We start from the raw sequence: 18,658 nt of genomic DNA, 5'->3' as shown, positions 1-18,658 counted from the left end.
ATTCTCTAGCATGCCAGTAAGAAAACCCATATTGAACAAATCTGTTTTTTTTCCTCTTCGTGTAATCTCTTCAGATTCTGAAAGCTAGCTCTCTTATCTCCGTTAATACTTCTGGTTGAAAGATTAATATCTATATCATGCTTTCAACTGCTTTTTAATACAGCAAGTTTTAAGCATTTAAAATTATGACACAAAATATACAGTAGATTTTCAATGTAATACAAAGAATTCCAAGGTATCATTCACTCAGATTTCGGTGACCGAACATCTTACACAGCTGTGATGCATTTATCAAAACCAAGGAGCTGACATTGGCAAAGTAATCCCGGATAAGACATCGATTTGCCAATCTTTCCACTGATGCCCCTTATCTTGTTTGAGAATCCAATCTAATCTCATCTAATTAGATATTTCATCAATTTTTAAATTATTTTAATTAAATTTTTATTTTTCATTATGCAGCTCTTTAGGCACAGGGATTTTTCTTTCCACCCTCCTCATTGCCCTTCCCCCACACTGATTCTCCCTGTGTTATTACAATAGAATTGTCTTCCAGCAACAGTCACAAGTGCATCATTCTCCTATATGAGTGTATTCTGATGTCGTAAGTATAGACAATGGTAGAAAGTCCAGCATCTTCCTGTTAAGATATATGTAGCGGTTTCATTGGAGTCCATCTTACGTTAGGGGCAGAGATGTAAGGTGCACTGTGTCTTCACTTCTCAGTATATATACATGTGCATGTGTACCTATATATGTGTTTATCTTATGCTTTGTATGAAGGTTGCTTTATATCAAAGAGGACATATGATATTTATCCTTCTGGCACTGACTTCCTTCACCAAGCATAATGGTGTCTAGTCAGGACCATTTTGTAAGAAAGGGTAGAATTTCATTACTTTTGATGGCTGAGGAGTATTGCATAGATGTGCCTTGGTTTCTCCATCCGTTCCTCTTTCAGTAGGTGTCTGGGTTGTTTCCATATCTTGTTTTGTTTCCATTTCTGTTTCAGTTATTCAGCCTTTCTGTTTGATATGACCTCAATATTTTGAAATATATTTGCCAGATGTTTCACTGAATCTGTACATTTGGGTCCTGTCATATGTATTCTTCTTTTCATCATTAGACTGCCCTTACACGCTTTGAGTAAAATTATCAATGGGTTGGGGCTGGCACTATGGCATGGCAGACTATGCTTATGCCTATGTCACTGGCATCCCATAAGGGCGCCGTTCGAGTATTGGTTTCTCCACTTCCAGTTCAGCTCCCTGATTATGACCTGGGAAAGCAGCAGAGTATGGTTAAGTCCATGGGCCCATGTATCCACAAGGGAGACCTGGGAGAACTCCTGGCTTCTTTTCAGCTCATCTCCAGCCATTGTGACCACTTGCGCAGTGAATCTTCAGGTGGAATATATATTTCTCTCTAACTCTGCCTTTCAAATAAAAACTAAACTAAAATTAAAAAAAATCTTTTTTGTAAGAATGCCAAAGGCAGGATATGTCTGTCTCATATATGGTGAGATTATGATGTCACTACAGCTTGTTTGTGATTTTGGTCTTGATCTATATTAATCTACGTTGTTAAAGAGTTTCAACAACTTTTGTTAGTTACTGTATGACAGATGCTGAAGGTCCTCCCATGTATCTTGTGGTAGTGTTTCAACCTATGAGCATTTTCAGGTTCCCTTAGAAATTGTCTGTTAAGGGTTGTCAATAATATAGCAGGTTTCATGGGTTTACACGTTTTTTCAGGGAGTACTACCTTATAACTTTTACTTTCATCTTAAGAAAAAAATTGTATGTGTCATTTAAGAATCTTTTGTGATGTTTAGTTAATTTACAGATTTTTAATATATTAATATTCTGTTACACCATCCTATTTCTTTTCATGAGTTAAAGACCCAATAAAGTTTCATGGTTGATTTTGTATGCTCACCCATTTGACAAAGAAAGCAAGATCTTTCACGGGGCAGTTGAAGTGATGCGTGTCGGGTTTTGAATTGCTGCTTTCCTGTTTTGTAGAACTCCGCCGGAGCGGCGTCTTAGCATGGTTCCTGGTACATTTACAGCCCTGTGTGCAACCTCTGGGGAGGTACAGTGTCCTCAGATGGAAAATGATGAAGACGGAGATGGTCAGTCAAGCTTTGGTTTGATATTTTCAAATTGATGAATGCCAATTTATACACCAAGTTTTAGTTACTATCTACCTTTGTTTTATTGTATTAGTCTCAACTGGATCTTGTAACTGTATCTGCGGATAAAAAGCGTACACTCTTTTGTAGATTTACTTCACTTGAATTTAAATAGTTTCACTTAAAAATTAAATTCGAAGAAATATATGTTTTGGGATCTGGCATGGTAGTTATGTTATTGCATGAAGACACAGGATGGCTATTTCTTTTTTTTTTTTTTTAAGACTTATTTTTATTACAAAGTCAGATATACAGAGAGGAGGAGAGACAGAGAGGAAGATCTTCCGTCCCATGATTCACTCCCCAAGTGAGCCGCAAACGGCCGGTGCGCCCCGATCTGATGTCGGGAACCTGGAACCTCTTCTGGGTCTCCCACGCGGGTGCAGTGTCCCAATGCATTGGGCCGTCCTCGACTGCTTTCCCAGGCCACAAACAGGGAGCTGGATGGGAAGTGGAGCCGCCGGGATTAGAACCGGCGCCCATATGGGATCCCGGGGCGTTCAGGGCGAGGACTTTAGCCGCTAGGCCACACCGCCGGGCCCAGGATGGCTATTTCTTTTACTCCTTGTTTCATTATTTGAAGTAAAGGAACTACCACATAAGGTACATTCTTGATGTGATTTTATAATCTTCCTAGTTAAAGAGACACAAATTCAAAACCCAGTTATTTTCTTCCAACAGAAGAATTAAACATCGAGAGTCCAGAACCGTCTCTGAAGATAGTCGAATTGGATAAAGTAAGTGCAAGATTATTATTTATATTTCTTTAGAAACAGAGACTCTTACCATATGTGGTGAGGGCCACAGGGGTCTCTAGCCAGTGGACCACCCAAGCAAGCAGGTGGGGATATGACACGGTGCCGTGACGGTGAATTGCCAGAGACAGATTGGAGGGATGCCTGTCCATGTATCAAGCACAAGCTTATATAGGGTAAGGCAGAGAAGATGATTTCTGGGATAGTAACAGCAATTCTCATTACTAGACTTGTCCAAGGAGCCTAGAGGAGCTCACTAAGTCCTGGGGGGCCTCTGTGTGGGCACCGGGTGTGGGGTGTTTAGGCAAACAACAAGGCATGAAGAGCTCCAGATGCATGCCTGGTCCCAGGATTTTTTATGTGCATGCCAAGGCCGGGGGTTACTAGGCATGCTGAAAGGCATGGGATCTCTAAGAGTCTGCAGAACCTCCACCCAGGGCCTCTGGCTCTTAGCGTAGGTCAGATAGACTAAACCCAACAGGGCATAGGCTACATTTCGTATCGTTCAAAAAGAGCTCTTATAAGTCCACATGATTTCATACAAAGTTTACAGTGCTTATATCTTTACTTTATACTAAGAATTAAGAAGTGAGTGAGGAATCAAATGTCCTCAAAAACAACTTTTTTTGTATGTGGGAGCTAAAAAAAAAAAGAGGAAAGATGTCTGTTTTGACATTGCTGAAAAATAAGTCGTCAATGCTTAATACATTGATTATATCCATATTATACTATTGGGGTCAATGTGATGGTCTAGCAAACAAATCCTCCGCTTGCGGTGTTTGCGTCCCGAATGGGCATTGGTGCATGTCTTGGATGCTCCACGTCTGACCCACCTCCCTGTTAATGGCCTGGGAAAATAGTAAAGGATGGCCCAAGATTTTGGGCCCTTTTAGCCACGTGGGAGACCCAAATGAGGCTGCTGGTCCCTGATTTCGAATTGGCTTAGCTCCAGCCATTGCAGACATGTGGGGAATGAGCCAGCAAATGGAGGATCTCTATCTCTCTGCCTCAATAAATCTGCTTTTCAAACAAAAATACAATAAATCATTAAAACACAAACAAGAAATAATTTTATGCTGCTGTAGTTTTAATGATCTGTGATGACCTTATAATTTGCTGTAACTGGGTGGAATAATACTTTTCTGCATTGTTGTTTATAGCCATTGTTTATATTTCCACAAAACTAAGATTTTGTTTTGTTTTCCTTTTTTTAACTCATTAAAATTCTTACATCAGCACTACGCCTTAAGTATTAAAAAGTATTAAACAGTGTGAACCTATGATAAAGTCTGTAAAGTTAATAAAAATGAAAAGCATGGAGGGTAGAAGGGAGAGGAAGCAGGAACAGGGAGCGGTCACTGTGTTCTTAGAATCGTATCCATAAATCATGTTGAGTCTAATAAACACCAATTAATAAAAAAGATAGTTGAATGTGTTTAGCTCTCCCAGAACATGTGTTACGTGACAGCGTTAGTGCAGTCATGATGTCCCCCACAAATCGGCTTGGTTAATGTATAATAAGTGTATTAAGCATACTGACACTTTGTCACACATATTTAATAAGACTTACGAAGAGGATTTTGGAGACCCAGGAAGCATTGTACCCTACAAAGTGGAGTTGGCTGATGCAGATTACCACCAATGGTAAGATATGTTAAATCTCTTAAAACGTTTATTAATACACACACACACACCCCTGAGCAATCACCTGTTTAAATGAGAAATTCATGGAATCAAATTCTATGACTTCCGTTTATGATAAGTGTTTCAAAGAGTGAGGTTTAGTGCTGCACTTAGCAATTGTTTTGTAGAATTCATAAAAGTAATAGCTAGATGTATAATTTTTGTTGTTAAAATGTACTCCAAGTTGGTTTGCTGTGGAAGTTTTTGGATTACGGATGGTTTGGCCATCCAATATTATTTTGATTAATTAGCCTTTATAACAATTCTTTGTTCAGATGAGTTAAGTTTTAAACATTTTGCAACAGCTGTGAGCTTTAGTAAGCCTCATGTTTAGACAGATGGACCTACATATCCAGCAGCAAGCTTGCTTTTGTCGCAGGATTTTGGCTGCAGATCCATTCTTTTTTTTTTTATTCTCAGATAAGAGGTTTATGTCCACTACTGTATCCCTAGGGAAGGATTGGCATTTGTGCTTTCTGCCCCCCCTTTTTTGTATTCCTTACCCTGTATTTGACTGACTCCCAAGTTAAGTTTTAGAATTAGTGGAGAAATACTGATAGAGTTTTGGGAGTGGATTCCAGCTTTGGTTTGGAGGTACCACAGAATAATATTAGTTTGGTTTGCTTCCTGGATATTCCAAATGTCAGTGCAGCAAGAGCCTCCTGTAGAGTCCATGTCTTGTGCTGCCACAAAGGACTTCAGTATGGGTATCAGGTTGTAATACAATGGATTATTTTATAAAAAGGGAAAATTATTTAAATTTTTACTATGCTTATAAATGGTAATAATTATGAAAACCAAAACCTAAATACTACGAATGCCACATGCTGGTTTTAAAATTGCATAGCTAGCTCATTGATAAGCTATTATATATTTACATAGTAATAAAGTCTTGGTTTCATCAAATTTCAATGAAGTTTTAAAATAACTAAGTTTTAGAACAGAAAATTTTTGAGATCAAATTTATTTCAGGATGTTATAAAAATAAGTTTGAATTGAAATTTGCAGCTAAGTTCTATTTTCTTTTATTCTTGGTTTACATTGTGTTGTTTATTACTTGTGGTTGGTTTAAGATGTGGGCACAGTAAGGTCCAAGCTAATCAAAATTAATGGAAATGACTCTGTTACAAGGTTTACTATCTTTGCTTTACTGAAATGTGACTTTGGAAATATTACTTCTCTCAGTCCTGTTCTTTTGCTTTTCCCAAAATGTGAAAGTTGTACATTTGATGAATATCAGAAGAATAGCTTCCCGTGTGAGAATGTCATCTACCGTCATGTTTTCAACAAGGGACAAATGGCTCACTTGCACCTCTGTCTGACAAACAGCTTTACACACTGCAAAGATGACGTGACAGGTAGCCCTTTTTGACTTTCAAAAAATCATTAACAATGAATGTTGACAGATAATGAAGGCAATAGTTATCACAAACCATGAAATGCTCAACTATATTGCCAGGTCATATTAAAACCAGAAAACTTGGTACTCAGAAAAAAAAAATTGGTAGAAGCATGCAAGTTTCTATTATGCAGGCATTTTCGTGTTTGTAAGAATAATGAAACAAATTACAATTTCTTTACTGGTTATTATAAGTGAAGCTAGCATCGAGAAGACCTGTTAGTGACCAAGGTCTGCATTGCACCCTGGAGCCCTCTTTGGTGTTAAATTCTTCCCCCCGAATGAATGCTCAACTTAATGTTAAATTTGAAATGAAGTAAAGCCTAAAGAAACAAAATGTTTTGTTGTTTGTGTATTCGTTGGTACTGATGATTTCCTGGCAGTTGATAGGTAAGAACGACACCTACAGACATGTGTTTTCTGTTTCCAGGTTGTGAGGTCATCATTTAGAGAGAGCGCAGAGTACTTGCCAGAGCTCAGATTTTGTTCCCCCTCCATCTTTAAATGACCTTGAATGTGTCATTTCCATTGGACTTTCTTTTCCTCATCTGAAATATAGGAACTAGATAATTTTCAAATTTACTTTGAAATACTATATTTGATCTAAATTGTAAGGAAAAAAATCAATAAACACATCCTACTTGAATCTGAGAAGTTCCAAAGGGCGCTATTGAAAATCAGTTGTTAACGTGATGGATACCTTCTAACTGGTCAGCGGACGGTTGACAATCATGGTACACTTATGGTAATTGTGCTAGTCTTCTATTTCCGACTACAAACCCACTAAATCAAGCATACACACACGAGAACTCAGGACTTCCCAAGACCAAATCTGCTGCAGAGAGCAAATGCTGTTTGAGCAGGAACAGGGCTTCTCATTGCCTCTGGGGAGATGGTAAAAACGAATGTCCACTTAAATGTTACTTAAAAGACACATTTTAAAACTCTCATTTTTTCCCTAGCACTTTTTTCTTCACAGCAAAATTGAGCAGAAAGTGAGGAGTTATCATAAATCTTTTGCCCTCACAATACTCAGATTCCGCACTGTCGGGGTCTTGTTCCAGACTGATTCGGTTTTTGCCGCGTCCATGAGCCTGTATTGCAACATCGCCAAAGTTCCACAGGCTACTTGAAATCTTGCTGCCAACGCTGCATATTCTATAGGCTTTGTTCATCAGAGTGTCTGACATACATCCGCCATTTGCAGTGACTCGGGCCAGTCTGTGCTAAAGGTCTTCCCATGCTCCAGCTGTATATCCCCACACTGCCAGAGCCAGGCTGCCGATGGTGATGATGGTGATGATGGTGATGATGGTGATGACGATGAGGACGATGACGATGAAGATGATGACGTTTTTACCTGAAAGGCAGAATTCCAGAAACTGGAGGAAGGACAGACAGATACTTTCCATCTGCTCATTCCCCAAATCGCCTCAACAGTCGGAGCTGGGCAGGTCTGAGGCTGGGAGCTAGCAGCTTCTTCCAGATCGCTCATTTGGGTTCAGGGGACCAATTCCTTTTTGCTTTCCTTTCCTTTTTTTTTTTTTTTTTTTCTGGTGATCTTCATAGTTTTACCTCTTTCAGAATATGAAATAATTGGGTTCACACAAAATGTGGATTTTTCAAATAGTTTTGTTTTACTTATCGATCTACTCTTTCTCCCATGCCTTTTAAAGTCTTTTGTTAGTATCCATGATCTGTTTTATGGATGGGACACACTGTGCTATTTATCAGATTAATATGTTAGTGTTACTGTTTGCAAGACTTGACAGCTGTGGGAAGCAGATATGAACAGTCTATGTGAAATTCTGCTTGACACACTTTTTAAATTCATGTGGGTAAATACCAATGAGTACAACTGTAGGACCAAAAAGAATGTGCTACTTATGTGAGATGTTGCCAGTATTTGCCTATGCATCTGCAACAGTCTCCATCCCCTATTCCTCTACATCCTCCCCAGGTATTGTCAGTTTTTTATAGTTTTTCCATTTTAAGAACTGTGCAGTGATAACCCTTTTTTGTTTCAGTTTCAATTCAGTAGCAACATACAATGCTGGAGATACGGCGCTAATTTACACTCTGTGTATGTCCTTTATTCAGGTATCTTTTCAGGATTTTTGTTCGTTTTAAAATTGGATTTATTTTTGTTGCTGGATTTAAGAAAATTTGTGTGTTTTGGATACAGCTCCTTTATCAAGCACATCTTTTCCAAATGTTTTCTCCCAGTCTTCAGATTCCCTACTCACTGTCTGGAGATGTGTTGTTTGTTTGCGTATTAGTTTGTTTACTTCGTTTATGTTTTTTTAAGTGTAGAAGTTTTACATATTAAGATTTTATCAATTAAGAGTTTACAATCTTAAGTGGGATTTATCAATGATTTGATATTATATTCATAAATTCATTTATGTTTATCTGTGTTCCGTGTTTTGTATCTTGCATCTATTGTCTGCTTTTCTTTGAAATCCTTTTTGCATTGTGAATGTCCATTCTCTATGCCACCAGTTATTGAAAAGCTTATTAGTTCTTTATTGCTCTTGCCTTTTTGTCAATGATAGGTTGACTATTTTTGCATGGCCTGTTCTGGGTTCTCTGTTTTGTTGCTTTGATCCTTTGATTTTTGTCAGTGCTTGATTGTCTTGATTGTTGTAGACCGATACTTCTTCAGGAGCGTTCTGTCAGTCCTAGTACTTGTTTTGCTTCCTTTCCATTGCTTTGGCTCTTCTGGGTTATTTTCCTCCCAAAATAACTTCAGAATTAGTTTGTCAGTATCCACAAAATCAAGTGAGATTTTGTGTGGAATTTCATTGAATGTGCAGATTGAATTGAGAGTAGCTAACATTTTGACAATATTGGATCCACTTATCCATGAATATGGAATATCTATCCATTTGTTATTTTATGTTTTATTAGAACTTTGAAGTTTTGCTTATATAGTTGTATTATACCTACATATTTCATTTTAGGGGTGTTCTAATAAAATCTCATTTTAAATATCTAATCCACTTATTCAGTAATAAGTGAATGCATTTTAAATATATGTGTTTTAAAACATTAATTTATTTTTGCTTGATAATTTTGTATCATGCAGTCTTTCTACCTCATGTGTGAACCAAGACAGTTTTATTTCTTTTTGCTTTGTGTACATTCTGTGTAGGTTTCTGGTTTCATTGTTACCTAGCACTGCCAATAGTGATGTTTGAAAAGGAGTGATAGAATGACCTCCTTGTGGCAAGAATACTCACTCTGAAGTAGGATGTTGGCTGTGAAGTCTCTTTACGATATCAGATTAAGGATGTTACGTTCTGTTACTAGTTCTTATCATAAATTGGCATTTAACTTTTCCAAGCCATTTTTCTGCACATCTAGATATGATCACACACTTTTTCTTCATTAGCTAGTCTGTGTGGCAAATTAGAATAATTAATTTGTTGAACAAAGAGGCAAAGCTTATGACCAAACATGGTTTCCAGTGAATAGAATAAGTTATATTATACCTTTACTTTATTGTATTTTAAATGCAATTAAAAGTTTTTTAACCCTTTCAACAATAATAAATCTCAAGAATGAAATTTTTCAATCCTGTAAGTGCATTAGGTAGTGAGAGGTATCTCAGTGTAAGATACAACATATTTTTCTTCCCTAAATCATGTAATTTCCTGATTTCAGATGGAACTACTGAATTATTCTGGAAGTTTCATTGTGTTCAATAGCTTCTGTAATATTTTCCAATAAAAATATTTTTTTCTGAGATACAAGTTATTTCATTTTTCACAGCCTTTGAGGTATTTATGAAGTAACAGTAGTTGAAATTAAAAGTTCTAAGTTGTAGTGTTTAACTGCTAAGTTACACAGATATTTGCTTGCAGTAACTCCTTGTGCTGTAAAGCAGAATTTACATAATTGGAAACTCTTTTTGTCGAACTATGTTATGCAGGGATATTTATTTGGAAAAGAGTAGGGAACAATGATCTGGGTAACAATATACATATTATTATTTAAAAGGAAACCATGGCACAATTTTTTTAAATGTTCACTTTTCAGAAAATCTACACCAAATTTCGACCACCCTAAAAACATATTGTGATTGAGGGAGAATTGGTGGGGGAAATAGAAAAAGACCACTGTGAAAGGCCCATGTCCTATGTCAGATTCAACTGTTGGAGGGTCAGGCGTTGACACTGACAATTTTAGAGTACCTTTAGATGATCCAGTTGTGTGTCCAGACTGGAAACCAGTGGTCTAAACCAAGTGGTTCAAAGCAGACACAGAGGCGGGTGAGTAAGGTAATCCTGCTCATTTTATTGCCTTCCGGAGGCAGCTGTCACAGCTCCCCATTGTTTGTCCCCTAAGTACTGCCTGGTAGATTTTCCTTTGCCCTCTGACTTTCATTGTTACAGTAGAGGAAAGAGGTAACGTGTAAACTGGTCCCCTATGCTTCACTTTTATGAATTTTTTTTGTGGCATTTGAGTGACAAGAGCAAGTGGGGAGATGGGAATAAACCACAGAATGAAACTAAAATGTGATTAATTTCAGGATTTCCTTGCAAAACAAAGTTTTGCCTCCTTCAATTAGGCTACTTCATTAATATTTGGCTGTTTGAGTTAAATTATTCACAGTCAGGGTATTTTAGCCCTGAAATTTCAAAAAGGAATTGTGAAAAAATGACATTTAGTTTATAGTATTCATCTAGGACTCTTAGTTGATGAACAGTTTATTTATGTGTTTCTACTTATGCTTTATAAATGTGTGTTTTCAACAGCAGGACCTCCACATTCAGATTTGGACAATATGGTGGATCCCAGTGCTTACTGTCCTGACGCTGACCACATAGAGGAATGCAGTACTTCTGAAAGAAATGTTAAAGAGAAAGGTGTAGACGCAGAAAGCAATCAGAATTCTGATTATTACTGCATATCACTTGAGCATGAGGATTCTTTGGAAAGTCTAGATTCAGAAAAACCCTCCATTGATGAGAAAGTAACTCAGGGTGTCAAAGAATCTTTGGGATTTAGCAATCTGCCTAAGTGGCCAGACTTTGAAGATTCTAAAACTGCACACTCACTGCTGGTAAATGTTTATTTTATTTATCATGCTAAAAATTTTGTAAGGAACTTCATAAGAAAGTGTCACATAAACACAGAGCATCATTAGATGTTGCTTTAATGCAAAAAGTGCTTCTTTATCTGATCGTGACGTAATTTAAGAGTGACCGATGGAAAAAATTCAGTGACTTAAGGACAAATTCCAACATGGTGAATGTAATCTTGACAAATGAACTTCTGTGATGGATTATCATTCTATATAGCATGTTAAGAGTGTAGTTGCTTTGTCAAATAAATTTATTATGATGAATAAATAGTTTTTTATAACTTTTAATGTAGTCACTAGTAAAGGTGAAATAATTACATCTATGGAAACAGTCTCGTTTAATGAAGGTATAAGATAAAAAGAGTAATTCTTTCAACAATGTGGTGGAGATATATATATATATATATATATATATATATATAGAGAGAGAGAGAGAGAGAGAGAGAGAGAGACTAGTTGTTTTTTCTCAGGTGTTTATAAGTCATTTGAAATTAATTCACTCAGTGCCTACATGGAAGAGGGAGCAGAGAGGAAGGATTACTGCTTAGCTGTGCTAATTTGTTTAGAGAAATGTGTTCAGTACCTTCTCTGTCAGGTGCTTTACCTTCCAGAGGTGAAAATTTGGAACTGAGGCCACTAAAAACAACTGAATGCTGAAACTCTGTTCAGTCACTAAACAAAGAGTGTAAGAGAAACATTCAAAGGTGCAATAAGGTGAAAGGAAATTGATTTCCGTTGGAGATTTGGGCTTGTTCAGTTAATCGTCTGACGTAAACAATATACATTATGGGCTTGTTTACTGTAGGTTTGAATGCGATCACCCAAATAACACGTTTGAACACATATGTCTAACTTGGAATAGCCAAGGCAATAATGTAACATTATTGCTAATCTATACCTATTAAAATCCTGATGTATGTGGTGTAGGTGAATCCTAGCAAATCCTAGAAGAATATTAGCACAAGTTAACACACAACACGCCCCTACAACCAAAGACCTGCTTCTGTCCAGTGAGGAAGCAGCCCATCCTATCACAGATTTCAGTTTAGTAAGCAAATAAGAGATCCAAATTCCAATTTCTACAGGATTGGAATGCTGAATAGAGGGTACCCATTCTCTTGTACTGGACATTGAATGTGTGTGAACTTTGCTCTAGAGGAAGGCATCCTCTGGGTTAAATTGTACACTAAACAAGCCTGCTCTTTGTTCTTGAGAAAAACACAGTCTCTGACATTGCATGTTTAAAGAAAAGAAGGAATCAAACGTTTAGGACCGAGGTACTGCTTTATATATGAAGGTCAATCAAACATCCAAAATACTTGCATTGAAACTTTGATGAAATGGGTGGAATAAATAAAATGTTAAGTATAAAATAAGCAAATTACTTCGTATCCGGGAGGATGAATTTAAACAAATAGCTTGTATTTCAGCAATTATAAGGAAGATCAGAGCAAGCCAGAGAGGAGGCAGAAGACAAATTCACAGCCAGGGTAGGTTTATTAAAAAGGAAAAAATAAACCCGAGACTGCCTGCATGCTGCTCTGTACGTGGGCAATGCCTGTGGCTTAAAGCAAGAACCCAGTCATGGGCTGGGTTTTCTAATTTTTAAAAATATTTATTGTTGAAAGGCAGATTCTTACACGGGAGAGGAGGAGGGTCACACAGAGAGAAGTCCTCCATCTGCTGAGCAGATCCAAAGCCTGGCACCGAGAGCTCCTTCCTGACCTTGGGCCATCCTGTGCTTCCTCAGGCCATTTGGGAAGTGAACCAGCAGATGGAAATTCTCTCTCCACGTAACTCTTTCAAAATAAATGGATAATTTTAAAAAATGTTAGTTTTAAATTTAATCAAGTCTATCAAGGTGTTATAAAGAAGGACAAAGGCCATGGATTAAAGAAGTGAGAGGGAAGAGTGACTATGGAACAACCAGTTAATTGAAATAGGGTGGAGAAGCGCAAGAGGAGTGAAGGAAAGGCAAGTGTTGGGCCTCAGTTCCTCACGATCCTTCAGATGCAACTTGTGAGCAAAGCTCTTGATTATTTTAAGGGTGCTTGTTTGAAAATAGTTGTGGAAGACAGAGACTGATTCTTTCTCTAGAGGAAGGGCATGCTTGTTTACTGTTTACTAATGTTTTCTAGAGAAAGAACAGGAGAAAAGACAGACAAAGCCTGCCACTTGTGTAAAAGATTGGGTTCCCTTAACTCAGGAATCTTCCATACCACCACCCACTGTGTGTCCAGGTGTCCACTATCTCTCATGGCCTACGGAGGGAACTGGTTCTGGAAATTGGTACGGATGATGATGCTCTGGCTACTGTTGGTGGTGTTAATAATGAAATCCTCTATCTGAACGTATATGAATGGATCTTCTGACTGCATCTGTGGATGTGTAACAGCTGAGCGAGGGGGAAATCTCAGATACTTCATTTCTTCACAGCAAAGAGAACAGATAAAATTGGCAGACAGACAAATACAATTGAGTATCTGCAACTGATGTGAACAAATAAAATTATGCAGTTTTAAATAATTAGAAATGCATTCCAATTTGCCGTATGTTAAAAGACAAACCCCACCTACCTGTTTTTGCCAAATTAAGAACAAGAGGAAGGTTTGCAAAACATGGGGATAGTGGTGGGACAGAAGTTTAAGAGCAATGGTGAGCACAGATTAGGAGCTGGGGTGGCATAGCAGGCTAATCTTGCACTTTTGGAACTATGAAATTGAATATGAGAAAGGTTAATGTGTTTCTAAACTTATTGTATTTTCAAATTATGGAAGAGGTAGAAAAAGCTAAAAGGATCTTAAGAAACCAAATAAGTCAAGTCCTTGGATATAAGCACAAAGTTAGGCTAGATAAAAGAAGCAATTCAGTTAAAGAAAACTAGAGCTGGAATGGTAAGAGTGCCCAGGAGCATCCTGTGTCATGCTGAGGGAGAGCGGTCTCGGGTCCTGGACACAAGAGCATCCTCCCTCATGCTGAGGGGGAGCTGTCTCAGGTCCTGGACACAAGAGCATCCTCCCTCATGCTGAGGGGGAGCTGTCTCGGGTCCTGGACACAAGAGCATCCTCCCCCATGCTGAGGGGGTGCTGTCTCAGGTCCTGGACAAAGGCACATCCTCCCTCATGCTGAGGGGGAGCTATCTCGGGTCCTGGACACAAGAGCATCCTCCCTCATGGTGAGGGGGAGTGGTCTCAGGTCCTGGAGGAGCTACTGTAGTTTCTGTTCTGAGACATCTGAACAATTTCCCACCTCACTATGAATAACCTCCTTTCTAAACTAGACCAATAATAATTTGCTTCTGTTCCAGCATGTCCCGCAGAGTCCTACACAGGAAAGCTGATTCCCAGCGCACACGTGTTAAGACCTGTGAGGCTGTAAAGGAGCTGTTTAGCTTGAGACAGTGGCCATCGCCAGCGGGAGGGCCTTGTTAGAGAACTTGGTGTAGTACTCCCTTTCTGTCTTCTACTTTCCATCGTGGAAGACTGTCAACCCACACCAGAGCTGGATAACTTACTGCCAACTTCCAGAATCATAAGAAATAAACTTCTTTTCTTTTTTTTTTCTTTTTTTTAAAGATTTATTTTATTTTTATTACAAAGTCAGATATATTGAGAGGAGGAGAGATAGAGAGGAAGTGGAGCCGCCGGGATTAGAACCAGGGGCCATATGGGATCAAGGCGGGGACCTTAGCCACTAGGCCACGCCGCCAAGCCCATAAACTTCTTTTCTTTATAAATTACACAGAGTAAAATGTCCTGTTACAGCAACAAAAAAATGGACAAGAATTTAAACTAGCCTACGTGTGTCTTGCTGCTAACTCCTTTTTCTTCATGATAAAAAGCCTGTAAATGTTGTATATGAATTTTAAACAACTGTTAAAGAATCTATAGTATCTAATTATTCAGTATCTCAGAGAATAGGATGAAGAGAAAATGCCTGAATTACAATTTCACTGAGCCAGAATGTCCTGAGTGGTGGAACTATGAGAAGACTACTTAAGGAAATGTTTTATGGTGGCCTGTGACACAGTGGGGAAAGCTACTGTTTGAGACAGTCATTTCACATGGGCACTGCTCCAACTGCTCTGCTTTGACTCCAGCTCCCTGAGAATGGGCTGGAAAACCAGTGGAAGATGACCCAAGCGCTCAGGTCCCTGTCACACATGTGGGAGACCTGGATGCAGCTCCCGGATGCCAGCTGCGGAGAGAGCCAGCTGATGGAAGGTCTCTTTATCTCTGTTTCTCTCCGTAACTCTGCTTCTCAAATATATGAATAAATCCTAAAGAAAAAAAAGCATTTACACCAATCTCACATATGTGTATATGTTATATAAATAACATATACATGTATGTATCCTTATATAAGACATTTATATATGCAAATATATGTAAATGTTTATATATTTGATGCAGAAGACACCCACATTTTATTTTGAAATTTCCTGTCCCAATACTTTCCTTTTGATCCCGTTTCTTGCTAGTGCATGAGGTAGCAGATGACAGCTCAGCTGTTGGGCCAGTCCACCCACATGGAAAACCCAGACGGTGTTCCTGCTTCTGGCTTTGGCATGGGCTAGCTCTCTGTGTGTGTGGGCATTTGGAATATGAACCAGAGGATGGCAGATGTGTCGGCTGGCCTATCTGTATCTCACCTTTCAGATACTATGAAATGTGTTTAAACATAATGATAGCAAACCAAATCCATTTTCAATCTTACCCAAGAAAGAAACTAAGACTATCTCAATAAGTGTGGGAAAAACATTGGACAAATGAAAAGCTTCTAGTAAAACAGTAAGCATGTTAAAGGACATTTGGCAAGCTGCAGAGTGATGTAATATGGTAATTGTTTTAGAGAAAAACAAAGCAGTAGTGAAAATAAATGAAGCAAAACCTTCCTGACTAACATGAATACATCTAAAAAGGTTCTTAAAACTTAAGTGTAAAAGTAGACTTTGAATATAAATGCCATATTTTTGCAGACATTTAAAACAGCTTCTTATGGCTCCATGAAGAAGCAGTAATTCTCAAAAACTTGTATTTTGAATACAGTATATCGGTATCAATACAATAGTGTAACTAAATCTAGTAAGCCCGAAAATTGCTTGGATTAGTTATCTGCAACAAATATTTTAAATTACCATTACTGAATTATATGCCCAAGTTATGTGCTATCTATACACCTACTCTTTAGTGTAAAAAGTGTGTGCCTTTGTTAACATTCACATTCCAAATGATTACATTATCAGTGTTTTGTAAAAGCTATCTTCTACAGGTCATGGGAAATCATGAAAATTATGTATAGATTTCATAAGGGTGTTGCATCAGAATAAGCTAATTCAATTTCCTCATGAACTTTTGGAAGCCCTCATGAATAACGAGTACTCAGGAATAATTATCAGCATTTTCAGAATCACTGTCACCAGATTAGAAGGTCAATCAGAATGTCTTAATAGAATTCTTACGGATGTGGAAAAGAATCTGCAGGTACTAATATTTTGATTTGGCACTCCCTTTGTCTGTGGTTTTAAAGTGTGTCTGCTATTCTGCTTTTGAGAACCCATGTCCGTTTGGATTCATTCCTTAACTCCTGTCTTTCATTCCAGCTTTTCTTTTCCGGTGAGCTCTTCATGCAGTGTCAGCCTTCTCTGCTTCTTTTTTCCAAGTCTGTGTGATGCCTCATGGAGAGTTTCCTTCCTCTCTCCCCAGTTCAGGCAGGAGGAGAAGTGAAGCAAGTGTTGCAGTTCAGGCAGGAGGAGAAGGGAAGCAAGTGTTGCAGTTCAGGCAGGAGGAGAAGGGAAGCAAGTGTTGCCCTCAGGTGCTTACGTTCTGGTCCCGTTTCCACGAGCACTTTCCAGTTAGGTGACTGACTCAGTGATCTGCATGCCACCTAATTTCCAGTTCTCTCAATTGATTTGAATCTGTCAGGATGGCTGCGACTTTCACAGCACTCCTAAATTTCAGAAGTGTACCTTTTTTTCCTTTTATAGAGTAATACCAGCCTTTCTAATTAGTGCAAAAGGGGTATTACTAAGTTAAGATGTTCATTAACAGGAAGGTGCACCTGTTTAGGACACATTCCTGCTGTATTCCATTTAGCACTACAGAACTGGTTAAAATAAAACATGCTGTGACAGAAGCTAGTTTAAGAAACAAGTTAAATGCCTGTGATGCATAAAGTCCTCACCAGCTGAAACCCTCCAAAAGACCGTCATGAAGAGGCTCCATGGATGTTCTGTTTTCCACTAGGTCACGGTAAACTCAGTCCTTCACATTAGTGCTTTTCTTCATGGTGGATATTCATTTGGAGGTCTTGCAGGAAGAATGTGTCATAGGACTCAGATTTCCAATTGGTTTAGTTTATGTTTTGTGTAGTTGAAGGGCAGAGTGACAGAGAAAGACATCTTCCATCGCTGAGTTTACTCCCGAATTGCACAGAACAGCCTGGGTTGGCCTGGCCTAAAATAGGATCTGTGAACTCCAACCATTGGATCTCCAACACGGCTAGAGCCAACAACTGTTGCCTTCCAGGGTATTCATCGACAGGGCTGGAGATACATGTGTGATTTCATCCCAAGCACTGCACTGTGGGATTCAGGCATCCTAAACCTCCTTGAATTCTCAGCAGTATAATGCCAAGTTTGGGGATTTCAAAGGAATCTTCAATAGACCAATGGCCCCTCACTTGCATATTATCATTTTTAATAAACAATATTTAAGACATCCCAGTGATTTTATCTGAGGGCAAAAATAGTGTATGTTTACAGAAAATTGTTTGCCACTTTCAGTAGGCTTTAAACTGAAGAGCCAGGATTCTCCTTGAACAGCTTCTTCACCAGCCTCCAACATGAGTGAAGCTGTTGGGTCATAGTTGGGGAGAATACAAAAGGCTCTGAAACCAATGGTGGCCTCCAGGGACCCACCAACAAGGAAGGTTTTCTAAAGCATCATTGTTAGAGTGAGCAAGGGAGATCCTGCTGGCTACCAGTGCAGGATGTTAGGTGGAGTTTTTATTGTAACAACTGGCAACAACTGGTATTGCATTTCTGTACTCCGGGAACTATCCCCTCCAACGCCAAGGCCAAAGTCAGGGTTTTTTAAGTTCCTATTGACATTTCACAACCAGGGATTTTTTTCTCAAATGGTCCTATCAGCAGAGCACATTCTTGTTGGCACGTGATACAAATCATCGAATCAATTTAGGAGGTGGCACTTACAAATTATCCAATCAACTCAAGTTCAAACCACCCTTTAAACCAATCAGCTAGCAAGCATATTTACAGAAGTAGATAGCTGTGGTTAGCTGTGCTTGCAACTCAGGAAATCAACGTGAAGTCACATCTGCCCAGTGCTGTCACCCAGCTGTTCCCCATCACACCATCAGAAGAATTAGAACTTCACAGTTTTTAGATTGGATCCTTTTAGAATACTTACGGGACTGGATCTACCTTCTCCCTAGCCCTTATGAGAAGACTTTTTTATCCTCCTTCTACCACAGTAGAATTCATTCCAACAATGGAACTTTTTTTTGTTTTGTTTTAT

The 18,658-nt window shown here is 38.6% G+C and overlaps 1 protein-coding gene across 2 annotated transcripts in view; it reads left to right on the top strand.

Moving 5' to 3' along the window:
• Positions 1-18,658, top strand: part of ZBBX (zinc finger B-box domain containing) — an 89,374-nt gene that overhangs the window by 47,669 nt on the left and 23,047 nt on the right. Inside the window, exons 10-14 of one of the 2 annotated variants that reach the window (XM_058661180.1) lie at positions 2,025-2,134; positions 2,876-2,931; positions 4,514-4,593; positions 5,851-5,990; positions 10,792-11,099. In XM_058661180.1, the coding sequence (XP_058517163.1) occupies positions 2,025-2,134; positions 2,876-2,931; positions 4,514-4,593; positions 5,851-5,990; positions 10,792-11,099 (694 nt within the window). The remainder of the gene's footprint in view (positions 1-2,024; positions 2,135-2,875; positions 2,932-4,513; positions 4,594-5,850; positions 5,991-10,791; positions 11,100-18,658) is intronic. The other variant, XM_058661181.1, reaches the window with a different exon arrangement.

This window comes from Ochotona princeps, chromosome 3, assembly GCF_030435755.1.
Source record: "Ochotona princeps isolate mOchPri1 chromosome 3, mOchPri1.hap1, whole genome shotgun sequence".
NCBI classification, from domain to species: Eukaryota; Metazoa; Chordata; class Mammalia; order Lagomorpha; family Ochotonidae; genus Ochotona; species Ochotona princeps.
The sequence above is the reverse complement of the archived record's forward strand: the minus strand, read 5'-3'. Positions and strand labels throughout refer to the sequence as shown.